The sequence below is a fragment of the Ailuropoda melanoleuca genome, chromosome 1 (assembly GCF_002007445.2).
Source record: "Ailuropoda melanoleuca isolate Jingjing chromosome 1, ASM200744v2, whole genome shotgun sequence".
Taxonomy (NCBI): domain Eukaryota; kingdom Metazoa; phylum Chordata; class Mammalia; order Carnivora; family Ursidae; genus Ailuropoda; species Ailuropoda melanoleuca.
In genome coordinates this window covers 6752202-6775934 of record NC_048218.1, presented here as the reverse complement: position 1 = coordinate 6775934, position 23733 = coordinate 6752202, and the positions used below count along the sequence as shown (strand labels likewise).

The window sequence follows — 23733 nt, the reverse complement described above, 5'->3', positions numbered from 1 at the left end:
GACAGGGCATATATCCATGGTGTGAGGGCAGAATTCGAATTTGGCCCCCAAGATTCCCACCCCCTGGTATGCATGGCTTCCCTAACTCTCTCTACTGGAGTGTGAGCAGGACCTGTGACTAGGATGGGTTGTCACTCCCACGATTAGGTTATATTCTATGACAAAAGGACTGTTTCAGATATAATTAAAGCCTTGAATGAGGGAAGTTTGGGTTGATTTTAGAAAGGAGGTTATTCTGTGTGGGCCTGGCCTAATCAGGCGAGCCTTTAAAAAATGTCCAAGAGATTCAGCATGAAAGAGAGTCTCCTGCTGGCCTTGAAGAAGCAACTGCCTTGCTGTGGAGAGGGCCGTGTGGCGAGGACTCTAAGTGGTCTTGAAGAGTTGAGAGTGACAGCCAGTAAGGAAGTGAGACCTCAGTCCAATTATTTGCAAGGACCTGAGTTCCGCCAAACCAGTGAGCTAGGGAAAAGACCCAAGCCTCAGATGAGATCACCATCCTATCTGACTCCTTGTTTTCAGTCTGGTGAGACCCTGAGCCAAGGATCCAGTTACCTTATGCCCAGACCCCTGACTCACAGAAGGTATGAGATAATAGATGTGCATTGCTTCTAACTGCTGGGTTCATGGTCATGGGTTCCTGGGCAATAGGTAACTAATACCCATAGGGATGAGTTAACAGTAGGGAGGAGAGCTGCTCAGAGGGCCCGTAACTCAGGAGGACACGTCCAGAGACAACTGGCTTCCCCAGTGGTGGATTTTCACATGGCCACAAGAAAACCTGTACAGGACTGAGATTTCCCACTGAACGTCGCTAGTGGAGACACAGATTCTCTTTCCCTCGGTGGCAGTGGTTCTCAGACCGCAGCATGCATCAGAATCACCTGAAGGGCTTGTCAGAATCCGTGGCGGGGCCCCACCCACAGAGTTTCTGATTCAGTAGGTCTGGGCCGGCGCCTGGGAATCCTCACATCTAACAAGTTCCCAAATGAGGTCGATGCTGCTGACCCTGGGACCTCACTTTGAGAACCACAGCTCTATGATAAATAAAGATGTTCTAGTTTAATATTTGACTTCTGTAGCCAACCTTTTTCTCATTGGATATAAAAACATTTTAACACATTTCTAAAACCAAGGTTAAGATAAAGAGAAGGAACAGAAATTGCTATAATTTTGAGGAGCCCGAAGTGTCTTTTCTTCTCCAATTAGCCATCCCAGAGCTTGTATTAAGGTGGAGTGATGAGACACCAATTAAACCAGGCTTTAAAAAAAGCCATGTTGGGTCCACAGGTAAAGGTCCATTTGGGGGCCTGAGGACATCTGTGTTTTCCCTCTTTGCCATCAGCTCCAGTGCCAGAGAGTCAGGAGTCCTTCCTGCGCCCCCCATTCCAAGGCAAGGCCCCTCTGGGCCCTTGTTCCCAGGTGACAGGTGCTGCAGTGACACAGACAGGTGCTTGGGAGGGGTAGGGACTCCTCTGAATGCATCGGTCCTTACAGACTTATTGGACCTTCCAAGACTTGGCAAAGGCATCAGACTGGGAGCAAAAACAAAGCCTTGCCTGAGATGTGGGAAGAACAAGGATGCCACCAAGTGCCCACAAGGCTATGGCAGGGATTCCACTAATGACAAAGCCCCAAAGACCACTGAAGACAAGAGGGGACAGATCTCTCCCNAGGATGCCACCAAGTGCCCACAAGGCTATGGCAGGGATTCCACTAATGACAAAGCCCCAAAGACCACTGAAGACAAGAGGGGACAGATCTCTCCCCAGGAGAAGTGATACTACGCAGGGACAGGGAGTGTACAACAGGGCAAACCAAGAGATTGGAGAAGCAGAAAGAAATAAGGTTCATATTCAGTTACGAATATGAAGTGAAGCACGCTCAAGTTAGATTAAGACAGGAGCAGAGAGCTAATGTTATTTTGAGATGTAACTTAAGCATTAGTTATTTGGGCGAACACAGCATTATCATGTTATCGGGAATCATCCCAGTGGCTCACGCTTGTCATAAAGCTTGCTAATAATCTGGGTTGGGGAGGGGCGTGTTGGAGAACTAATTGAAAACATCTGCTAAAATTGAATGTGATAATCAGGACTTATTTTTATTATTTTGCTCATGATATCATCTTGGAGGAGTGGAATTGAGTGATTATCCCAGTAAACTTGTATTTCTGTGCAGAATGTAGGTGTCCTTGACTTTGCATTCCAAAATAAAGATGACTGATCTTTTCCATTAGAAAGGTTTGGGTCACCGCAGCTGCCAGCTTTTATGCTTTTATTTTATTTTTTTCTCCCGAAGGAGATACAGGCACTTTATGGACCCTTCCCAAGCTGTTGCAAAATGATTGATGGTTGGACTTCTTTTAATCCAAGTAACGCAGAGTGTCTAAAGCTTTAGTAATCGGATCTTACTGACTTCCAAGACCACTGCCGAAGTATCCATAGCACAGAGGTTTGGCAACTTGATTTAATCATAGCAAAAGGATTACAAAGTGCAGAACAAGCCCCCAAACAGCTATGAAATGGGCCAATTCAGAAACTGACTCAGGCTAAGAAGTTGTTCAGTGTCGCTGTCTCTCACTGGCTTTGTATCCCAACACTCAAACTGCCTTCACCTTGGCCAAGGTTGGAGGCATCTGTGACACACGGAAGAGAAAAGATGTCAAGGGAAATCGACTTGAGATCATAGACACAGCGTCTGGTGACGTGCCAGGCTCAGGGCCGGTGAATCCCAAACCAAGACACCCAGGTCATCCCGGTGCGGGAAGAGCTGGCGAGGTCCTCTGAAAGGGAAGCCACATGGCAAATTTAGAAGCTGTCCCTTGTTTCTTTAGAGGGAGAAATTGTGGCTCTCCGTGACGCTTTATTCACCCACAAGAATTCAGTTTGCATTAAGAGCCTTGGCTTGTTCACCGTTCAGCAAATATATTATGATGACAGCGGGAATTAAAGGTGATTTTGTGACCAGACGCTTATGGGGAATTTGTCACAACCTCAGCTTCAGAGGCCTCTTTCCGTTCTGGGCACAAATATGGAGGTTCCCACATGAAACCTTTGGTCCTTCTGCTCCAGAAGAGGGTAGGAATCAGAGAAAGTGAGCAAGAAGGGCCTGGAGAGGCCAGTGCCGTTTGGGAGCCAAACACCCTATTTGCTTGGCTCTCACTTGCACGGGTTCCTGGACAAAACAAAATTCTAACACAAAACCCAAAAGTTCAGCACACGCTCCTGTTAGGCAACTTTGGTCGCTTAAAAAAAAAAAAAAAGTGCAAATGCAGACTCCTGTGTAAATCTGATTTGCCATGCTAGGCCAAGCTTGTTTATTACATACATTCTGCATTCTAAGAACTAATAACTTCATATTGTAAACATTAAGCATACAGAGTTAAAATTCAAGGCCACATTCTATCATTGATTGTCTCTTTTGTCGTGTATCTTTGGCTGGCCGAGATCAACTCGTAGTGTATAAATGCATAAGTTATATAATTATTATATAAAAAGGAAAAAAAAACCAAAAATGGACTTGTATACTTCATTCTGACAAACGCACAGCGTTCGCGACTCAAAAGGGACACGGAGCCTCTGCCTAACCCAAATGCCCAGGTGGTATCGGATGGCGGCAGCTGATCAGGCGACCTCTTACCTGACCCTGCGGGGACCGCAGCCCCCAGCTCATGATGAGGTCCCCAATGTTTCTTTTAAATATCAGACAATTCCAGTTAAAATTTTCTTTTGACAAACAAACAAACAAACAAAAAAAGAGAGATGCATATTTTTGTTTCGGAATTCTACCACCTTCCTCTTCCTCCGCCACACGGTCTTCTTCCTCGTAACTGCCTTCGGTAGAACACTAACCGATTAACCCGCAAGTCTCCTCCACTCGTTCCTCCAAGTCTCCGTACTGTCCTAAGTCCCGTCTCTACTGCTCGTCAGGTGTCTCTCCCAGCCCTGTGGCCTCCTACTCCTGTGCTACCTACTCTNTACCTACTCCAGCCCTCCGTCTACACCCATACGCTCACTGTCCGCACACACGTTCTCAGCCCCGCCGGGCTCACAGTCCCCACAATACTGTCAAGGAGTCGGTTGGCAGCCTTGGGTCGTCTTCACAGTTGGCGAGAGCTGGTGGCTCTCCACCCAATGGAAAGAATCTGATTTCACCCAAATCAGCAAGTCCCGCTGAGTTCCACGTGGCCATTGGCCCATGGGCCACAGTCTCTCTCTTTTCTTTCTCTTTTTCTTATGTTTGATATGTTTCTATTTTTAAATACAGGTAGTTTTCCTTAAAATGACATTTCAATGGTATGTTAGTCAAGACTGCGTTACCACTGTCGCTTTACGCTCATCCCCCCCTTGGCATTAGCAGGACCCCACACTCTCCTCAGACGTTTGTACACTTCTTAAGAACACTTTCTTTGGCACTTTGTCCTTGTGACGTCATGCTTCTACTTACAATGTCTTTTACAAGGTTGGTCCACACATGGTAGGTCCATATACATTACACTGTAGCATCGTCTTCTTCCTGCAGTAATACTTGAGCAATTCCCTCCCACCAAGAGTCTTTGGATCTCTCCCCGGCTTCCTCCCCCAGCCAGTCAGGCTACTGCATTCCTCGTGAGGCACTTTTGATTCACGTTCTCCAATAGAGTTTGTGGCAATTTCTTGGTGATTGTGTGCTGTTGGGAAAGGCCCCCCTCCCGGCTCTAGTAGTAAGTGCCCAGATGAGAGGGCATATGGCTGGCCGGAAGCCTCGTGTTGGGGTATATACCTCCAGTTGGCGAATTCCAGTAGGGGTTTGGGGCGGCGAAAAAACTGGATGATGTCACGGGGAGGGCAGGAGGGTGGGGGGCCACAAAGTTCATCTTCTGAGGGTGGGCGTGATAGGAGCCCATGTAAGGGAGGTCCGAGGGGTACTTGTACAGAGATGATTCTGGAGGGTGGGGCTGCAGGGCCTGGGCAATCCCATGGAAGTCAAACTTGTAGGCATAGCGCTTCCCGTGAACTTTGGTCATGATATTTTTGTCATAGTAGTAACGGAGGGCGCGGCTGAGTTTATCATAGTTCATATTGGGCTTGCTTTTCCGCTCTCCCCAGCGCCGGGCGACCTCATCGGGATCGGTCATCTTGAATTCCCCATTGGTGCCTTCCCAGGTGATGCAGTTGGAGTTCGAGCTATCCGACAGGAGCTCCAGGAGGAACTGCCAAAGCTGAATCTGTCCACTCCCTAGAGGGGTGGGAAAAGGAAACGGGACACCAGTGAGAACAGGCTCTGAGCCGAAGGCCTTGTTTCTTTAGTGACAGAAGTGGGTGCTCGTGGTGTTCCATGCAAATGCCCTCAACCCGGCCCGTGCATCCATCCCTCAGCTGCTGGGGCTGGCTGCAGCTCTCACCCCACAGCCTCCCTCCCTCTTCTCCAGAAAACTGCCCTTGGAACAAAAGCTGCTTCCCCCACCCCCAAGGAGGGGCCAACTGTGTGATACTGTCCATATTCTAGAACAACTCGTGGGATCAGACCATGGCGAGAGGCCGGCTAAGGCCACCAGCCCCCATAGCCTGACCTCGACCCTTTTCGGCTTCGTCACATCCTCTTTCCCAGAAACACACGTTTCATTGATCCCTTGCACAAGTATGTCCTCACCCCAAGCTCTGTGTCTAGGGAACCTGCCCCGAGGCGAGGATCCTTGGTGACTATCAGGCCGATCCCCAGGTCCAAGTCCTTTATGGAATGCAAAGAATTCCTATGGGACCAAGTTTAGGTTGGTCCCATCCATTTGACTTCCTTAGAAGACCAGCCAAGCCCACTTTGTGTTTCAGGGGTGAAAGGGTTTATTTTTCCTATTTTGTGAAGCAGAAAGTGCCATTATGTTGATGGCAATAATGACTTAATACCATTTATATTGGCAAGGTCAAGTAAAATAATAAAAGTCAGATTTAGGAAATGAACTTCTAAAAGTTTATGGAAAAACATAGAGAATGGAAGTAAACACCGTTATTTCTAACATAACATTTTGCTGGCACCCAGAAAGCAATTCTGTCAAAACTTTTCCTAGAACAGAATTAACCCACTCAGAATGAGGAAGTTTAGAAAAAAGTTGGCTCTTTTTCAAACCAGATCACCTATTTCCAGTACTTAGGCAACTGCATCGTAACGGAAATCCACGTGTCGCCCCTGCATTACGATGCCAATTGTGTTCAGAAGACTTTCCAGAAGAACGGTGCGTGGCTGCAAGCCTTTTTGGGGAACCAAAGGAGACTTCAGCTTTGTCTGAGATCTCATTTAGCTGGGGGTGTAGGGTCAGGATTTTTTTTTATCCCATTGGAGACGCGTGGATGTGGATTTTCGGTTTTAATAAATTCCGAGCAAAATCCAGGCACATCATTCCAGCCACCATGTCCCACTACTTTAAGATGACTGACGGCTCCCCACAGGAGAGAAACATGCAAATATCGACTGCAATATTGAGCACGGGGAGAAGCTAAGATGTGCTGAACAGATTTGAGAAGCTTTGCAAGCAAATAAGAGGCACGTCTTTCCTCCCAAACTCCAGCTACAGCATTGCCTTGGGCTTATACAGAAAAAATTACTTTTTATTACACCATCAGTAAATATCAATAGATGCGATAAAATGATTAAAGGAACTTTAACTGGCAATTCTTCGGGGAACTGATGTCATGTAAAAATCATTTATAAATTTGTTTTTTTCCTAAATCCTCCCCACTCCCTAGCTCCCTATATAAACTGCCCAGCTCATAAATCCTTGTTTCCACATTGGCTACATGGAAATGGATATGTTTGTGAATTCATCCATACAATAGCATCGTGAGAAAGGTCAGTCTTCTCTGAATGTGTTCTGGAAAATTATCATTTTCAGTCTCGCAACACATTTGAAATATATTAACAGCTTGTCAATCGTCTCAATGGAAGCATATGCTTTTTCCGAACCACATATTCAAACTGTTCCCAATCAAGTTCTGTTGCCCCCAACATCTCATTAATATGCATTTTTTAAAAAAATACAAAGAATGGTATGAGAAAGCCATATGGTTTTAGTATATGTATTGTAACCAAAGGATTACTACTTGAAAAAAATTCCGTATCGGACCTGGGAGTAGGGAAAAACATGGATTTTTTTATTTAACGTTCCAATGTATGCTTCAATATAAACACATAGAGTTGTCCGAAAATAAATATTCACTCTCGACCTCCTCCTACAGAGAGATCAATTCCACAGATTTTGCATAAATACACAGACCTTCCTAAATAGCCAGAAAAATACTTGGTATTTATTCAAACTGTGACATTGCTCTTAAGAATCTGTTCCTTGCCCATTTCCTTTGTAAACATGTCTGGGAGAGAAAGAGCGGACAAAGAGGTTTCCTATCTCTCCAGCTCCTGAAGAACTAGAAAGTCAGGGACCTAAATTCATAGCTGGAAATTCAAAGATGAGCAATTTCTTACTAGAATGTTTTACCCAGCAGCCTTTACGACACAGGGCTCAGGCCTCTGAGCATTTCAAGGATCTGTGGGAATCAGAGATCTATAAACAAAATTCGTCAGCTTTCAAACCTGAGCACAAAAGCAAAAATGCAAAGTCAATTCCTGTTTAAGTAAATGTTACAAAATGCAACATGACATCAAGCTCATTCATTGCTAAATTTAATATCCATAACAACATCCTTTGTATTCGCAGTATATGGCAGGTTTTCTCCTGGTCCAAGAATTGTCAGGGATACACCACGGCTGCTGAGAACTCAGCCAATAGTAGGTTAACTGAGCTCCTTGTGGCCACAAATTTCAAAGCAATTTATCAAAACAGGAATATTTACTGCAGGATAAAGGTGCATTTTAGAACATGCCACAGAGAGTCCAAAACAAGGGTACCTAAGGTTTAGGAAGCCTAAAAGGGGCCTGGTGCCCCTCCAGGAGCTCCACTACCTCCCCCTGGTCCATCATCCTCCTTCCAGAAAACCCTTCCTATCTGTTTTCTCACACTGTCTTGGTAGGAGCCTTAAAACATCAGTAAGGAGTGGCTACTTTTGCCTGGCTTTTGTCTAGGGTCATTAACCAAAAGCCAGGACTGGTGGGAAAAACAAAGAGGACAGCCCAGGGGGATAAAGGGGGGAAGGGTGCAGCCTGAGATAGAATGAATGAAAGGCAATCCTTTAATTTTTAGAAGGAAAGTGGTCTCTTAATGCAATTAAAAGAAAAGAGAGGTAACAGTAGCAAATAAGGTCAACTAAGCAGAGAAGGGCAAAACATCTAAAAGGTTTATAAGGCACAGAGAACAGCAGAACTGGGAATGACTCAGCAGCTGTGGGTCCAGTAGGAGGGGTGTCCCCAGAGTGGGGCACAGCGGCCACCACCTGACGGAGGGGCAGAGCAGAGAGAGGCCCAACGAGCACCACGGTGGCAGCCCTTTGGGGCCACTTTCTACCGTAGCGGGGCATGCTGCAGAGGAACCCGCGTGCACAGCCTGGCCCCTCCACCGTGTTAAGCTCCAGGCAGCAGGAGCACCCCAGGGGGAGGCTTTGCCCCAGGCTCCGAGGGGCTCAGACAGGACTCCATAGAGGGCAAGGCAGGACGGTGGCCAGAAACACCACTTTGGAATCATCGCTGCCTCTGCTGAATCCTGGCGGTGGCACACAGTGGACCTTGGGCAGCTCACCCAGCTCTCCGTGCCTCAGTGTCCCCATCTGTAAAATGGGGGTGATGGTAATGGTACCATCTCGCTGGGTCACTCTGAGGATAAACTCAGTACATGAAGGCTGGGGCTGAAAATCATGATTTGTTTGAGCTGAAAATCAGATTTTAAAGAGAGGCACACACCTCGCCTAGAGCTATAAGATGACAAAAGGAAGCCAAGTGCCCCCCCCATCCCGTGCACCCCACCCCCATTAGCCGTGAAGAACTGTGAACAGTGTTTTCAGGGCTGGCTGAAGGCCACTGAAACCCTACTGTGCACCGGGCACCATCCTGAACACTTTACATGTTTTATTAATCCTCCCCCCAGTCATGGGACAGCCCATCCTAGAGGTGAGGAAATTAGAGCCCAGAGAGGTAGAGTGACTTATCCTGCCCAACGTCAGCAAGGGTTGGAACCTGGACCCCAAGCCTGGACGCTGAATCACCGCACAAACCATTGCCTTCAGGCCCAGGTTTCTGCACCGCCCTCCACACTCCTGACTCCTCTCCAGGTTGTCCCTTCCCTGGGCCCGGAGCTTGGGAGGTTCCCAGGGGAAGACTGGACACTCCCACTCCAAACCAATGGCAAAAACATCCCTAACACTGGACTCTGGGTGCACGTGAAGCTGGATACGTTTCGTGCCCACCACTCGAGAGTATCCAGTTAGCGTCAAAGGAGCCACTCACTGCACAGAACCCAAGGAAGCACCTTCATGGAAAGGCAACTTCCGTTCATTAGAGAAGCCACATTAAATNCTCCTGACTCCTCTCCAGGTTGTCCCTTCCCTGGGCCCGGAGCTTGGGAGGTTCCCAGGGGAAGACTGGACACTCCCACTCCAAACCAATGGCAAAAACATCCCTAACACTGGACTCTGGGTGCACGTGAAGCTGGATACGTTTCATGCCCACCACTCGAGAGTATCCAGTTAGCGTCAAAGGAGCCACTCACTGCACAGAACCCAAGGAAGCACCTTCACGGAAAGGCAACTTCCGTTCATTAGAGAAGCCGCATTAAACGTGCAGCCGAATACTCTGATGGGACATAAAGCTGCCGCATGGCTTACATGTGACCCTGACATAATTATGCAGGGACACACCTCTCAGCAGAAATACGGCCCATCAAATGCACATCAAATGAGAATCTGGGACAGAGACACTGAGATGCTGTTACGATCCTGTGCCTGGATACACTATGACGTCACCTTCCCATTTAAAATGATTAAGAAGAGTTTGCCCTGTACAAAGAGCGAAGGCAGCAATTTTAAGTGATGAAGGATTTATTTACCCGAGAATGGGAAGACTGAATCAAACAGGAAGAGGCATGCTCATTCACAGAAAGATAAAAGACATTCTGGGTCTGGGGGGAGAAGGCCACATGAACACAACTGACGTGAGGCCCAAGGAGAGAGGGAGAGAAGGCCTAATTCATTAGAAACGGAGTAAAACAAATCTTTATCCTCCAGCCCTGAGTGGGGATGTTGGCACCGTCCCCAGGCCCAGGGAGGATGGTCTTTGCTATACAAAATGCAGTCTTCCCCTCCAGTGCGGAGCTGCTGACCTGCCACGGACCGAGACATTTTCCCAGCACCTGAACAGTCGTTGAACTGAATGGAAATCCTTCCTTTCTATTCTCTTGGCCTCCATTCTGCAAGCCCACCCTCCTCCCTCATGCTTACTCAGGGGTAGCCGAGGGCAAGAAAATAAAAGCGGACTTTGGCGACAGAGTCAGGGCTCAAATCCAGCCTCCCTTCTTCTTGGCCGTGTGACCCAGGGAAAGTTACCTAATGTCTTTGGACCTCTGATTCCTCTTCTGTAGGAGGAAGATAATGACCTGAGGGGTTGTCAGGTGGCGGCCGCAGACACAGGAGCGCCCGCCCAGGCATTGCACAGGGCGGGAGGGATCTGTTATTTCACACGATCGCATCAACGTCCCCGAGTGCTTCCGCTTCCACTCCTTTCCTCGCTCTAATCTCTCCTGGACACTGCTGCCGGATCAGCCCTCCTGAAGCACGACTGATAACAGTCATCTCAAAACACGGCCATCATTTTTATTTGAACAGCCATGGAGCACTCGTAAGTGAGCACAGGGATGAGGGGGACCAGAGACCCAGGAGCTTGGCCACCCGTTGGATGCTCCCTGAAGAGAACAGAGCCTGTGGCTCCGTGGACAGTGGGCAGGGTTGCAACAACCTGTGTTCATTTCTCTGCCAGAATGTCAGGTCCCTGAGGGTCAAGGACGGTGTCTCCTTATCCCCTGCATTCATTGAGTCAACAAATAATTAGCGAGCGCCTGGTCCAGTCTCCAGGGTAGGGTAGGAAACAAAACAGTCCCTTCTAACTGCTCAGACGCCCAAAAGGTATTGGCTGAACTAGTTAACGTTACCGAAAACTGAATGTCAAAGCAGCCCACACTCAATAATGATGATATTTCATGTTCTCAAAATATAGATTCCCTTGCGGGGATGCACGCTGATCGAATCCGGACTTTTCCGTTTCCCACCCGATTTTGGCCTCGGTGTTTACGAAATATACATTCCAGCTTGTCCTTGCACTATGCCTGTGTCATCTTGGCATTTGAACGTGCTGTTGAGAACATGCAGCAGATGCTGTGAATTTCTCAGGTTCTTGCCAGCACAGCTGGTTCTGATCTGAATACAAACAAATAAAACAGTTTGCTGGGCACTGAAATGTGATGACAGGTGACGATCCTTGGCAAGGTATGGGTCACAAGCGGACCAGTTAAGAGCCCGCACTTTCTTCTAGCCTCTAAGTTCGAAAACAGACCGTTCACCGAAGATGATCCTAGGTCTGAAGCCTGAGGGCTGTAAAGTAAGGTTCTCCTTTTCAAGATATTACTTAATTGCCTTGTGTGATGGGTTCAACTGCATCCCCCCAAAATGCCTGTGTTGGAACCCTAACCTCCAGGATCCCAGAATGTGACCTCATTTTGGAAACAGGGTCTTTACAGAGGTGATCGAGTGGAAGTAACATCAGGGTAGGGTCTAATCCAATATGACTGGTGTCCTTACAAAGGGAAATTTGGACACAGACACACACATACAGAGAAGACAGGTAGATACGCAGGGAGAAGGCAGCCATCTACAAGCCAAGGAGAGAGGTCTGGAACAGATCCGTCCTTCACGGACCTTAGAAGGAACCAACCCTGCCTGACACTTGACACTTCGACTTTGGACCTCTGGCCTCCAGACTGTGAGACGATCAACGTCTGTTGTCGAAACCCCCGCAGGAACGGATCCAGCTTAGATGAGCTGATACTGCTCTTGGCTGAAGCTAAAGTCTTAATTCATAATATGATCCATTTTTTTCCACTTAGGCAAATAATCCAATGAGCGCGAAACTCAACTTTGTTCCATTGAAGGGATTTCTCACCGAGACAAGTACATCTTACAAAATAGCCACAGCCAGAAAGGGTAACTTTGTCGCAAGCAAAATCACCAGCATGATCTCACCTGGGTTTGCAAGGCGGCTACTTGTTGGTCCAAGAATCTGATAAGGGTCTACAACAAAAGAAAAGAAGTCAAATCCCAAAGGCCTGGTCAGGACTTGGTATGATGTCGCTGCACGCATAACCCAGACCCGCTTGTGTTTCCAGATTTCAGAGTTTAACGTCCCCCCACACCCAAGTCACCTAGGACCAATTCCCGTATTGAATAAGATGTCACATGGACGCTGAGAGAAGTTTTTTGCTAAAGGCCTCTAGCTGGCAGCCATGTACAGACATGGCTTGGGGTTCCTGACACCTGGCTCTCTCCATCCCTGGACATAAATTGGGCAAACGTGTGACATCCCCACTTGGCCCCGGTGCCATGCTGGCCGTGTTGCTCGGCACACTGGCAATACCCACCCTCCACTGCGCTCCACGTTGGACCTGGCAGAATGCTGGCAAGCTGCACATGGCCTGAAGACGAAATGAGGACTCGTCTGTCCCAAAGGAGCGGGCTGCGTGCAACAGAGTGTTTTCTCCATATTTACTGCATAGATTTCGGAAATGTTTCAGCAAAATCTCAAGCTATCCCTATTGAATAGACTGATGATTCGGTCCACACTTTATACATGGAGCCGTGATAAAGAAGACAAAGTCACATGAATTTCATTTAGGAAGTGACACATTTTAGAAATACGCTGCTAAATCTAGGTCTCTTTTGATGGCCAGCAAGACGTCCCCTGACACATACCTAGCTGAGGACGCTGGTCTTCGGTTTTGGGCACTGCAGAAGGAGACGGTTGAGCAGCTGAAAATCCAAAAACAAAAGACAGAGTTACCTCTAACTTCTATTTGACCATTAGCGAGTCTTTGATGCTGTTATATCACCATTCCATTGATTATCTTAGTTATTAACATAGTAGTCTTACTCTCATACTAAGCAGCATTTAATGGTATGAAAATCTCCTTTCTAATGAAACCAAATGTAGACATTATAGCAAAAAGAGAGGGCACTTTAAATTATTAAAAAAAATTGTTTATACAGGACTATTTCCAAGACTAAAAAAAAAGAATTTGAGAAACAGATTAAAATGAATCACAGTCTAAATGAAACGGAAAAAGGGAAATCACCAGGAAAATAAAATAAAGCTATGGATACTTTTAAACATGGCCAAGATTAGGAAATCACCCAGTATTTAATCTGTGCCCAGACTTCTCATGAGATTGGCCTTCATCCTTGTTGAAATACATTACATCATTTGTTTCTTTTTGTTATGGAAATATGGAAGTAGGTATAACCCCAGCAGAGAAAGAATCCTTGCATTTAAAGATCAGTTGCACTTTGTTGCCAATGGAACTAACAATTTATGCCTTGAAAAAGCAAAGATTCACTGCCAAAATCGCTATGTCTTCCATCCATGGTTATGTACTGCCTCACGACAATGCAGATTCAAGCAGCAGGGCCAACACTGTACCTTTCGACTGGGGGGTGGGGTGGCCGTGACTAGTCCAGGCTGATCTCCTGGGTGGGTCGTAAGGTAAATCTGAAAAGACAAATGAATCGACTGAAAGATCAATAATGTAATTTTATAATAGATATATTCTGTGTTTTTTGTGATTGTTGTAATTTTTGTGTTTATCAGAATAAATATTGTGGATGAAAATCCAGTAATCCAAAGAAATACCCAACCTGTATTCCATTAGATTTGGGTTTTACGTAGAAATTATCATTTTGTTTATTCTATTGATCTAACATTTTCACCCATTGATCTGACAACTCTCACTGACTGATTCTTACAGAGCTTGCTGAGTCTTCCAAGAAACTTCCTACAATCACAGGCCAAGCCCATGTTAAGAGAGTCTCACGATCTACTTTGACCTGCTTCTACCTGCAACTTACCTAAATTCATCCTTTTCTTATCCTCATGACCCATCCAGAACAGTGCTCACAAATTTGATAAGTCCACCAATTTGTGCGCAAGGTCTGCCCCTAAATCCACCAAATGACACTCATGTTCCTTTCTCTTCTTCTTCCTTGGAAATGAGCATGGCCGTCTTATCCTCTTATCGGCCAGCTGCCTCTCTCTGTGAAGGCTCATTTCCTCTGTATAATCTCACCCACTTATATTAAATTAGTCTTAAGTGTCCAGTTCCTTTTCTATGTAAATATCTATTTTTTCTCTTTCTCTAAATGAATTTAGAATTTCTCTAAAAGAATTACATGAAATCAATCACGAGACTGAAATAATATTGCCCACACAATATATTAACGATGAGCATAAGAGCTGAAGCATAGGGGCATCTGGGTGGCTCAGTCAGTTAAGCATCTGCCTTCAGCTCAGGTCATGATCCCGGGGTCCTGAGATCAAGCCCCGCATTGGGCTCCCTGCTCAGCGGGGAGTCTGCTTCTCCATCTGCCCATCACCTGGCTCGCACTCTCTCTCTCTTGCTCTCTCTCTCAAATAAATACATAATTTTTTTACAAAAAGAGCTGAAGCATATGCCCATGATTTCTTTGTATTTACGACGCGTTATCATTTGTCTCGCAAATCTTCATTGCACTTCGCAATGTACATATAACTATACCACTGCATTCTCAGCACACGTTCTATTAATGATCATGAAGACTCGAAGTCATTTCAAGGTTCTCTCAAAACTACACTCCAGAACATTACCATGCATATTCTTACTAACTGTGCATACATTAAGTGATTTCTACCCAAAATCTCATTACAGATCCACTTCAAATCTATGTCTTCTTGGATCGATGGGGACTCAGTTCGTTGCCATGTGTCATTCTGAGCCAAATGAAAGCCACAGCCAAATACTTCAGGACACCTGGAAATCGCTACAAAATCTCACTTGAAGGGCAGGGCAACACAATGAGTTTGAAGCCTCTCTTTAAACAGATGATTTGACCCTGTTGTGGACTGGTGGTCTGGTGGGTTAAAAAATTTTGGCTACGTTGCTAAAGATGCGTCTCTTCCTAGTTTCGGATCCTGGAGAGAATACCACTGAAATGCAACGTGAAATTCAACCCCGAGTTGCCTTAATTTATTTGGTCTGTTTGGCTACAAGCATCTCTACCAGTGTGGTCTATGAAATCCTACCCTCTATAGCTTTGGTTGAGTAAGATAATTTTTCTTTTTAAACTCTGCTATTGCTCGCCCCTCCTTCTCTGCTGGCATTTTTGCAGTTTGGACCATAAGCCTTTTCCCACTCAGCTCCTCAGAGTCTCACTTTTCTGGTGCTGGGGTTGCACATGGGAATTAAATCTGCAGCCATTATCAATTTACAACTGCGTTTCAACTTAAGTCTCCGGGAGCCCTTTGCACACGGATCCTCATCCAGTCGCATTTTGTCTTAAAAAATGGTCAGCCAGGGTTTCAGTTTGAGAATGGTCTCAGAAGGGAAACTGGACTGCAAGGCTACTGTAACAGCAACCAGCCGCACTCAGGAGCAGACAGGCACATCGACAAGGGGTTTCTGCTGACCGAATGAAAAAGAAGACAATACCGAACTATGTTCTAGATCTCAAAGTGTGGTCTGCAGGCCAGCAATACTGGCAACATCTGGGAGCTTGTGAGAAAGGCAGAATCTCAGTCCAGAGCTACTGAATCGGAATCTGCATTTTGACCAGATCCCAAAAGACCTGGGAACACACTGAACCGTGTTTGAGCAAGCCTGTTCTAGACAATTTCCAGTACTTGTTTCTAGCCAGGAATCCGTGTTCCTACAGATAATGATCTCAGAGCTACTATCTGAGCGCGTCAGTGCAAATGAATAAAAGCGTGCAAAGAGCTCTGATTTGGGTCCTTTTACCAGGGAGAATGCTAACAGAATGAACAGCCAATGTCAGCAGGCCGGTCCACTCCCACTTGAAACATAAAAGTATTGCTCATGAAATGTGGAAAAAATTAAACACCCAACTACTGAGAGAAAAATATTTTGAAACCCTTTATTCATAAATCCTTCTTAGGATGTATAACCATGTTCCGTCCTCCCTTGAAAATAAGTCAGGACCTAAACAACACCAAGTCTGATTTTTAGCCAAGAATTTGAGATGTTTATATGAACGATGATTAACATGTTCATAAACATATTGCCATGGAAGATAAGTAGGCTTTTGTTTTCGTTCATGAAATTCTGGTCCAATGTTTCCTTATCAGCTACCACTCACGCGCTGTGGGCACTGAGCCTCCCTGCTGTGGGAGGGGACACTGGGCAAGACTGAATGAAGCCACACTGGGACGGGGCCCCCTCCAGCCACACCACCCCACAGCAGAGCTAGCCCTGGGCAGCACTCCTCTTGGGCTGCTTGAGAAATTATGACTCCGTGCTCATTTGCTATGTGTCCCTTACTAACAGTAGGACACAGAACTTCTACTAAGAACAGATTTTACATTTAATTTTTGGCACTCAATTCAACACGCTCTCCATTTCTCTCGAACTGTGATCTTCGAGGTAATTAATTCATACACTTGGCAGAAGGTCCCGTGTCAGAGAAGGGCTGCTTTCTGGAATCGGGTCTGCTATTTCTTCTGTAACAGGCTGTGTGTTTAGAAACCGAAATTTATAAAAGCCATTCAGGGGCAGCTTAAGGTTACCATAGAAGTGTGTTTAATGCCATGATCCAGATCAAAAAGCACGAAACTGAAAATAGGGAGTTTGACTGGCGTGGGTCCCACCACTCCATCACCTTGATTTATCTCTTGGGACCTGGGATCAGTTCCTGCTTTTGCATGAAACTCCCCCCACCAGCTCCCTTCCCTGGGCATCAGTGAATCAAGACAATGTGTGTATTCTATTCTCCTTCCTGCAGGGTTAAGCTCACCAAGTTTTGTATTCTGCTTTCATCAAGCTTAAAGACTAACATCCTCTAGCCCTCATGATGTCCACCCACCCACTTCATTTTTTAATGGACCAGAACTTGGACCACAGGAGAGCTCATCCTCATTCTGTAGGATCCATGCCACATTTGCAAAGCAGAGCTGAAGGGCCGTGGCTGGGCTGGGGGGGAGGGGGAAGAATGAGATTTGCCTGCTTTTAACGAACCTAGACATTAACGCGAAGACAGAAAGACCAAGAGCAATTGCCCAGGACCAACCGATAAACCCCCACTCAATGGAAAGAAGTTTTGGAGTCAACCCTAATGCGATTAAATTACTCTCCCTTGTTTTCCTCGACCTTTTTCCAGGCTTCTAGAGTCCTCTATCAAAGATATGGAGATCTGGGAACATCTTGCATTCCTTTGCCTCCTAGCTTTGTAGATCGCTATGGTGATAGTCTAGACAGGGGGAAAGCAAAGAGTGCATTTTCAGCCAGGAGCAGGGACAAAGGCTTTACGTAGCACCTGATAGGGGAGAATGTGCATTAACTGCATTGCCTTGCCACTCGCCTGGTGACGCCAAACGTCACCAAGTCGTGAACTCCAATGGAGGAATCGTTTAAGATTCTGAGAAACCCCTGAAGAGCATCAGCTGAAAAGTCAAAGTCAAGGCTGCTTTTGATGGCTCAACCCTCCAGACTCTTTTGAGAGAACATTCTAGATGTGTGTCATGATCCATGCATTGTGTGCTGATGGAGGAGGAGAGACGGGATTTCAGAAGGCCCCCATTGGCCTACACCAGAGCTTTCCTATAAACTGCCCCTAAGATGCCAGTCAGGGTGGCATATTACTAGGTCTGGTCAAAACCAGCATGCAAGTTTCGATGAGTCAGACCTGTCCCTTTTATGTCACCTGAGACCTCAAAGGACCATGGCTCCAAAAGGCATGTGTTCAGCAAGGAAGGAGGGCACTAACAAGAGAGATGGAGAAAGGGCTTCTGGTAGTTCTAACTGACACAACCCAAAAAAATGCATGAAACACCCTAAAATCATGACCGTGAAAAACAGAATGTAAAATGATACGCCTGTGTGCTAACGTTCATAAGAGTAGGGGGAGACAGATCTAAATGCTAACTCAACAATAGGATCATGAAAGAGGGTGCATTTTGAATCAGGCACATTTGAACAAAAAGGAAATAGGAGCAAGCCTGGGAAGAGAGGGGAGAGGCATGAACAAAGGAGGGAAACGTCCATGTGTGCATTCCTTCAAGGTCGATCCCTGCCTCCACCTGTGCACAGAAGTCACTCTCTTCTCCAAGGTCAACCCCCTGAATCTGGCTTTCAGCAAATAGTTCTGGCTTGTGCGGTCTGATTCAAATTCTTTATAGCTCATTTCCCAATATGTGTGTATCTCCTTTGACATTCATAATGGCAGTCATCAAAACAGGGATTTTTGATTCCAACTGCATCTCAGCAATATACTTCACTGGTAAGGAGATATGGACTTCTGGGCTTCTGGTAGTTCTGCCAGATGACGGCTCCAAGGAAGAGCCTTATCAGGGCTTTGTGAGGTGCATCTGACTTTGCAACCTGTCCTCCCCGTGGCCGAAGCACAGAGGGGTGTCCCAGCCATCACCTCCTAGCCTCTCCCTCTCTGTACACGGGGGAGGCCATATTTTCCAAATCTACTATATCCTAAAATATGAAAAAGTAGTTGTTCCAGGATCCACTGTCCTATGTGGCAACAAGCAACCAGCTAGCTGGTCTCACCATTGGGCTGTACCAATGGATTTGGCCAAGGTTGTGATCTTTTGACAAAACTCCAACACTAGCTCAGAGTCCCTGGATTTTGCAACTCATTCTGGGGCATCTATGAGGCAGCTTCAAAGAAACAAGCAAGCAAGCAAGCAAGCAAGCAAGCAAGCCCTGGATGCACGTCTTAGATGGCTTTTATTTTTTTAAGTATGGATGGAAATGCTTTTTAAGCGCTCATGAAACCATTATGATTTTCCTACACTTCTGTTGGTTTTCCCAAGAATGCATTTATTAGAGGTAAATGGTGGGGTTCTTCGAGGTCTAGTTCACTCTAGACCCTGGGTCTTGTCCCCAATTAAATGGCCTGGGAAGTCTCTAACAGGATTTTGGCTGCTTGGCTAAGCCTTTCCGCCATGTTCCCCAGGAGCAGGGCAGTAAACCCTTCCTCCGAGGTTAGAGAAGAGGGTAATCGCCAGCCTGAAGGCACTAAGGCGGTAACAGGGAAGTGTCTGGGTGGGAGCAACTCCGAGAAGCTTCTTCACTCATGCTGTTGAGCTCACTGATCCCCAGTCTTTCTCACTGCAAAGAAACAGCGATGCCAAGCTTAGCGCCCTAGACGAATTCAAAATGAGTCTTGTGTGGTCTGAACATGAGCCAGAGGTCAAAGGGTGACAGCTTGGGTCTAGGAAGACATGAGCCTCAGATCCACGAACAGATATGGAAAGTCCAGCCCGCTGCCCTGAATCGCCATGTCCTGAGCTGGCAGGCTGCCCCGTTACCATTCCAGGACCCAGTGAGGGGACAGAAGTCTACACCATGCATGTACTCTCCCTCCTTCTCCACCTGCAAACATCTAATCCTCCATTGGCCTGTGGCCCTTCCTCGGGAGAGCGTCCTCCTTCCATTCAGGCGAGGTACATTTGCAAGCCTTCCCGCTCCTACAGTCTGGGCTGTTAGAGCCAGGTCATGTGTGCGTGTCTGTCTCCGGCTCTATGACGTTAGCCCTTAAGGTTAAATATGTATGTGTGCGAGTCTATCTCCGGCTCCAGGCGGCTCTACTGAAACATCGAGAACTTTGGGTGAAACGTGTATGTGCTCCTACGAGCTGGTTCCCGTTGTACCTCCGTGACTGGCACGCAGGACGCACTCCCTGGACATCTGTGGAATGAAGAGGCCAGCTTTCTGAAGGCACAATGCTTTCTGAAGTCTGGCTCGTCCTCATCCTCCCAGAATGTCACATTGTCCTTGTCACTAATAAGCCCTGGATAATATTTATTTTTTCATAGATGATATTAACCAATTACCCAGAGAAACCCTCAGGACAGGCACGAAGTAAGAGTCTGATGTCAATTGTGTCTATTACATGCCTCTGCTGAAGGACTGTCCCTTGTGACATGCTGGAAATCTGTCCCTTGCGCTAAGGGGATTCCTGTGCTTCGTGTGTTCCCCCGAGGACGTTAAGTCCTTCCGTTACCTCGAAAGCAGACGGATTCCTTACTGCCAGGCACGTGGGGGCCATCTTTGCCCATCTGTCTTTTAAAGCAGCTCGCTAAGGGGCTGGTCTGCTTTGAATTCTGCACTCAGGGCTCTTGAGTGTGATCTTTGAAAAGGGCTGCTCGAATCTAGGCTCCCAATCCACAGAGGCAGAATGAGACTGCTCAGGACTCCCTTCGAGACCCAGGATCCGCTCCCTCTGACACATGTGACTTAGGTCACGGATCTCACGGGACATCCTGGGATGTCTCTCAAGAAACAGATCACGCAGGGGGGTTTTCGTACCTGGCCTAGTTGTAATTCTTTGCGTAGTTTCAGGATATACTGAAGTATTTGGGAATATAAAAGCTGCACCCCCTGCAGACAAAAGGAAAGACAAAACATGTGAAGGTCTGTCGTTGTGGTTGTTGGTCTCAGCAGCAGTGCCAAATCTACTTTGCCCTGTGACACCAGAGGGAGGCACCCCCCTCGAGCCTGCCGTTCCAGACTTTGGGGAGGAAGGGACAGGCACAAGGGGCAGAAACTGATTCTGACTATGGAAGTGGATGCAAGCTGTCCTGTGCCCCACTGGTGATAAAGTGCCTTGTGTTATAGCATCTTGCTGAAGCCCATCTGTGTGTCCCCCTCCCCGCCAGCAATCGCATTTTATTAAAAAAAAAAAATTCTATGGTGCGTATTTTCATTTCTAAATTGCATAAAATTCCATAAAACATTTGACAGAGCTCTTGGAAAGTCGTACCAAAGGATTACAAATATGCTGCCAAAGACGATATGGATCTGATTAAATAGGATTCCACATCTCTTTTCAAATGCACGTTGCCCCGTCTCTCCCTCAATTGACGCCCCTGTCTTAGCAGGAAAAAAATTTCCCTTTCTGCAGTTCGGTCCATTTGGAATTGGTCGTCCTTTTCTTCGATTGTTCAATGTTCCACAGTCACGAAAGTAAGGAAAACAAGAGCTTTCTTGAAACTTTCCCTCAGTGTTATACATTTTTAAAAACAACTGTGAAATTATCAGAAAATGTGTATAGCTCAAAGGTGTTTCCTAAGAGAAGGAAATTACTTTGTCTAAGTTATTTGTTATTTCTGGCCACAGGGTCATTAACAGGCTGTGTGTGACCTACGCTGAAAAGGCACATGACTGACACAAAGCATTTTTTTTTTCTTACTTTACCTTAAAAGCACCATGTTCTGCATATTGAGGACCGAGATTAAGCAGAATTTCATTGTAACACTCAGACCTGGACTCGCTCACATGACACATTCTAAAGTAAACTGCCAAATGGTTGGAACACGGCTGTGCTTCCATGTGCGGCTGGCCGCGAACTGGCTTCTCGGCTTATAAGTGGGTGACCCATGCCTGGCCAGAAGGTTTCTCCCCTAGCCTGGGTGGTGGCAGAGGGTCCCCGCAGGCTGATACAGTGGGGTGAGCAGCCTGTGGCCACGCTTCTATAATGGTCTCTATCAGGAGGGAGACAGTGGAGGCCAGCCAGGAGCACATTCGTCTGCAGAAAGCCAGCGTCTACTACGAGGGGAGGCGGGAAGGTCAGCAGGGATGAAGCATCCGGTTAAACTCTACTAGGCTCAGGCAATACATAAAAAGAATGCAGAATCTGTGGTCAGAGATAGAATAGCAGGGATTGGGTTAGCCACTAATTTCATATCCTCCAAAATTATAACACAGCTTCCCTTTCAACAAAAGCTCACAAAAAGTAACAAATGGGCATTCCTTTCTACTGCCTTTTGCAAACGTCCAAAGTCTGTGCAAGAAGATTAAAGTCAAGACAAGTGAAATGTCCTAAAACGTTTCCTAAAAGGGAAAAATAAAACTGCTTGTCCCCGTACACATTCCTTTAAGAAAAAAAATGAAAAAAAAAATAATAAAAAGGAAAAAAAAGAGAATACTAAGGGCCCCTTTGTATCGAACATGCTTTTAGTTTCTACAGTCAGCACAGCGCATATTTGGGGACTAATAGCAGCAGATTATTACCCAGCAAACGTGAGCTAAGGCTAGGGCTAAAGGCTAATTCTGCACATCTCCGGGTTAAAAGAAGTCCTTTGATTGTCAAAGGGAGTAGGCAGTGCTCGGAAACCAAAGGGCGCCCCCTGCCTGTAGGCTCTGGTACCTCCCACAAGAGCGTCCTGCGCCTGCGGAACTCAACCATCCTCTCCGTTCTGCCTTCCTGATGCCCTGCCCATCCCGCGTGCCACCTTTAAAGCATGCAACCTGTGGGCAAGACCCTGCGTTTGTCCTGTGGGCAAGGGGCAGGGCCAGCATTACCTGTGTTTCTAGCATGCATTAACCGTGGAGAGTTTTGTAAGGCTTTATCAACATCATCTGAAGTCAAATGTGGAAGAGGAGCTACAAAACAAAACAAAAGCAACATCAAAATGAAAAAAAAGAGAGAGAATTACCTTCCTTTTAAAAAAAGAAAAAAAAAAGGAGAAAGAAGGAAGAAAAACACCTCCCCACTCCCGCCCTCGTATCCTGGGCTGCTTGGAAATCTCTCCATGGCCCTGCTGCTTGTTAGCGTGTTAAACCCTAGGTGGGCCCATATTTAACTCAGGGAGTAAGGGATCGGGATGCCAGGCAAAGCATTTACACCAGAGTTCACACCGCCTGCTACCGCGCTACTTTCGTCTCCTGCTAACCATGCTTGACGTCTGACAAATTAAAGCATGCAGCAAACTCGGTGAATTCATGCCCCCAGTCGCCAATATGCCATTCCCATTCTGTCAGGTGAAGCCACATCTCATGATCCCAGATGGAAAGTTCCCTCCTTTTGTGTGCACGTGGGATCTGGAGGGGACCTGGTTTAGCCTTAGGGAGGATAAACCCCATAATTCCCATCAGGTAGGAGCCTTTCCATCTGTTTCTGTCTCAGTTTGGGGCACCATGGAGGCTCAGTCCTGTGTGACCAGATCAAGCTTTGGCTCCCTTTGCCATGTGATCTTCTCGGTGGAGGTGACCCTGGCGGAGGCAAATGAGGGCTAACGTGAAATTTTGGCTTCTGGGAAAAGCCCTGGCTGCTTCTCACCACGTTCACCTACGTCATGGCCTGGTAAGCAGTTGGTTCTGTCAGACCCTGGATGAGAAGACGGGTGAGGGCAGGAAGAAGCTCTCCGCCGACTGTTGTGAACCCTCTCAGCCCAGGCTAGCCAGAACCAGCCCGACAGGGATCCCCGCCCCAAGCGGGGACCATCTTACTCTCTCTGAGGTAGTGCAGGTGCGAGAGAAGGATGTCAGCGTTGTAGCTCGGGGTGAGCCTCTGGAAGTCGTCCTTGGTCATCTTGCACAGCTCCTTCCCGTCGATGTTCTGGAACAGCAAGATATCGACGTCCGGAAGGCCATATTCTTTCACTGCCCACTCCAGCCACTGCCGGACGTGGTCCGTACTCCACAGCGTAGGATCTGGAAGGGGATGGAACACAATCGATCAACTCCCAAAGAGACATTTCCAGGGTGCAGCCACCTCCCAGACGGGATCCCCGGCAGCCACGACTTTCCAGAGCGGCCCCTTTTCCTGCTCTGCCAGA

General features: G+C 46.8%; 1 protein-coding gene across 5 annotated transcripts in view; it reads right to left on the bottom strand.

Annotated features, from left to right (window-relative positions):
- Nucleotides 1–3983: 3983 nt before the first annotated feature.
- Nucleotides 3984–23733, bottom strand: part of ERG (ETS transcription factor ERG) — a 104944-nt gene continuing 85194 nt past the window's right edge. For 3 of the 5 annotated variants that reach the window (XM_034655608.1, XM_011236787.3, XM_019809573.2), the window contains exons 4-10: nucleotides 23405–23608; nucleotides 22478–22558; nucleotides 20483–20554; nucleotides 13597–13665; nucleotides 12873–12929; nucleotides 12147–12194; nucleotides 3984–5217 (exon numbers count right to left, since the gene is read on the bottom strand). In XM_034655608.1, the coding sequence (XP_034511499.1) occupies nucleotides 4697–5217; nucleotides 12147–12194; nucleotides 12873–12929; nucleotides 13597–13665; nucleotides 20483–20554; nucleotides 22478–22558; nucleotides 23405–23608 (1052 nt within the window). In that variant the 3' untranslated portion in view covers nucleotides 3984–4696. The remainder of the gene's footprint in view (nucleotides 5218–12146; nucleotides 12195–12872; nucleotides 12930–13596; nucleotides 13666–20482; nucleotides 20555–22477; nucleotides 22559–23404; nucleotides 23609–23733) is intronic. The other 2 variants (XM_034655607.1, XM_034655609.1) reach the window with 2 other exon arrangements.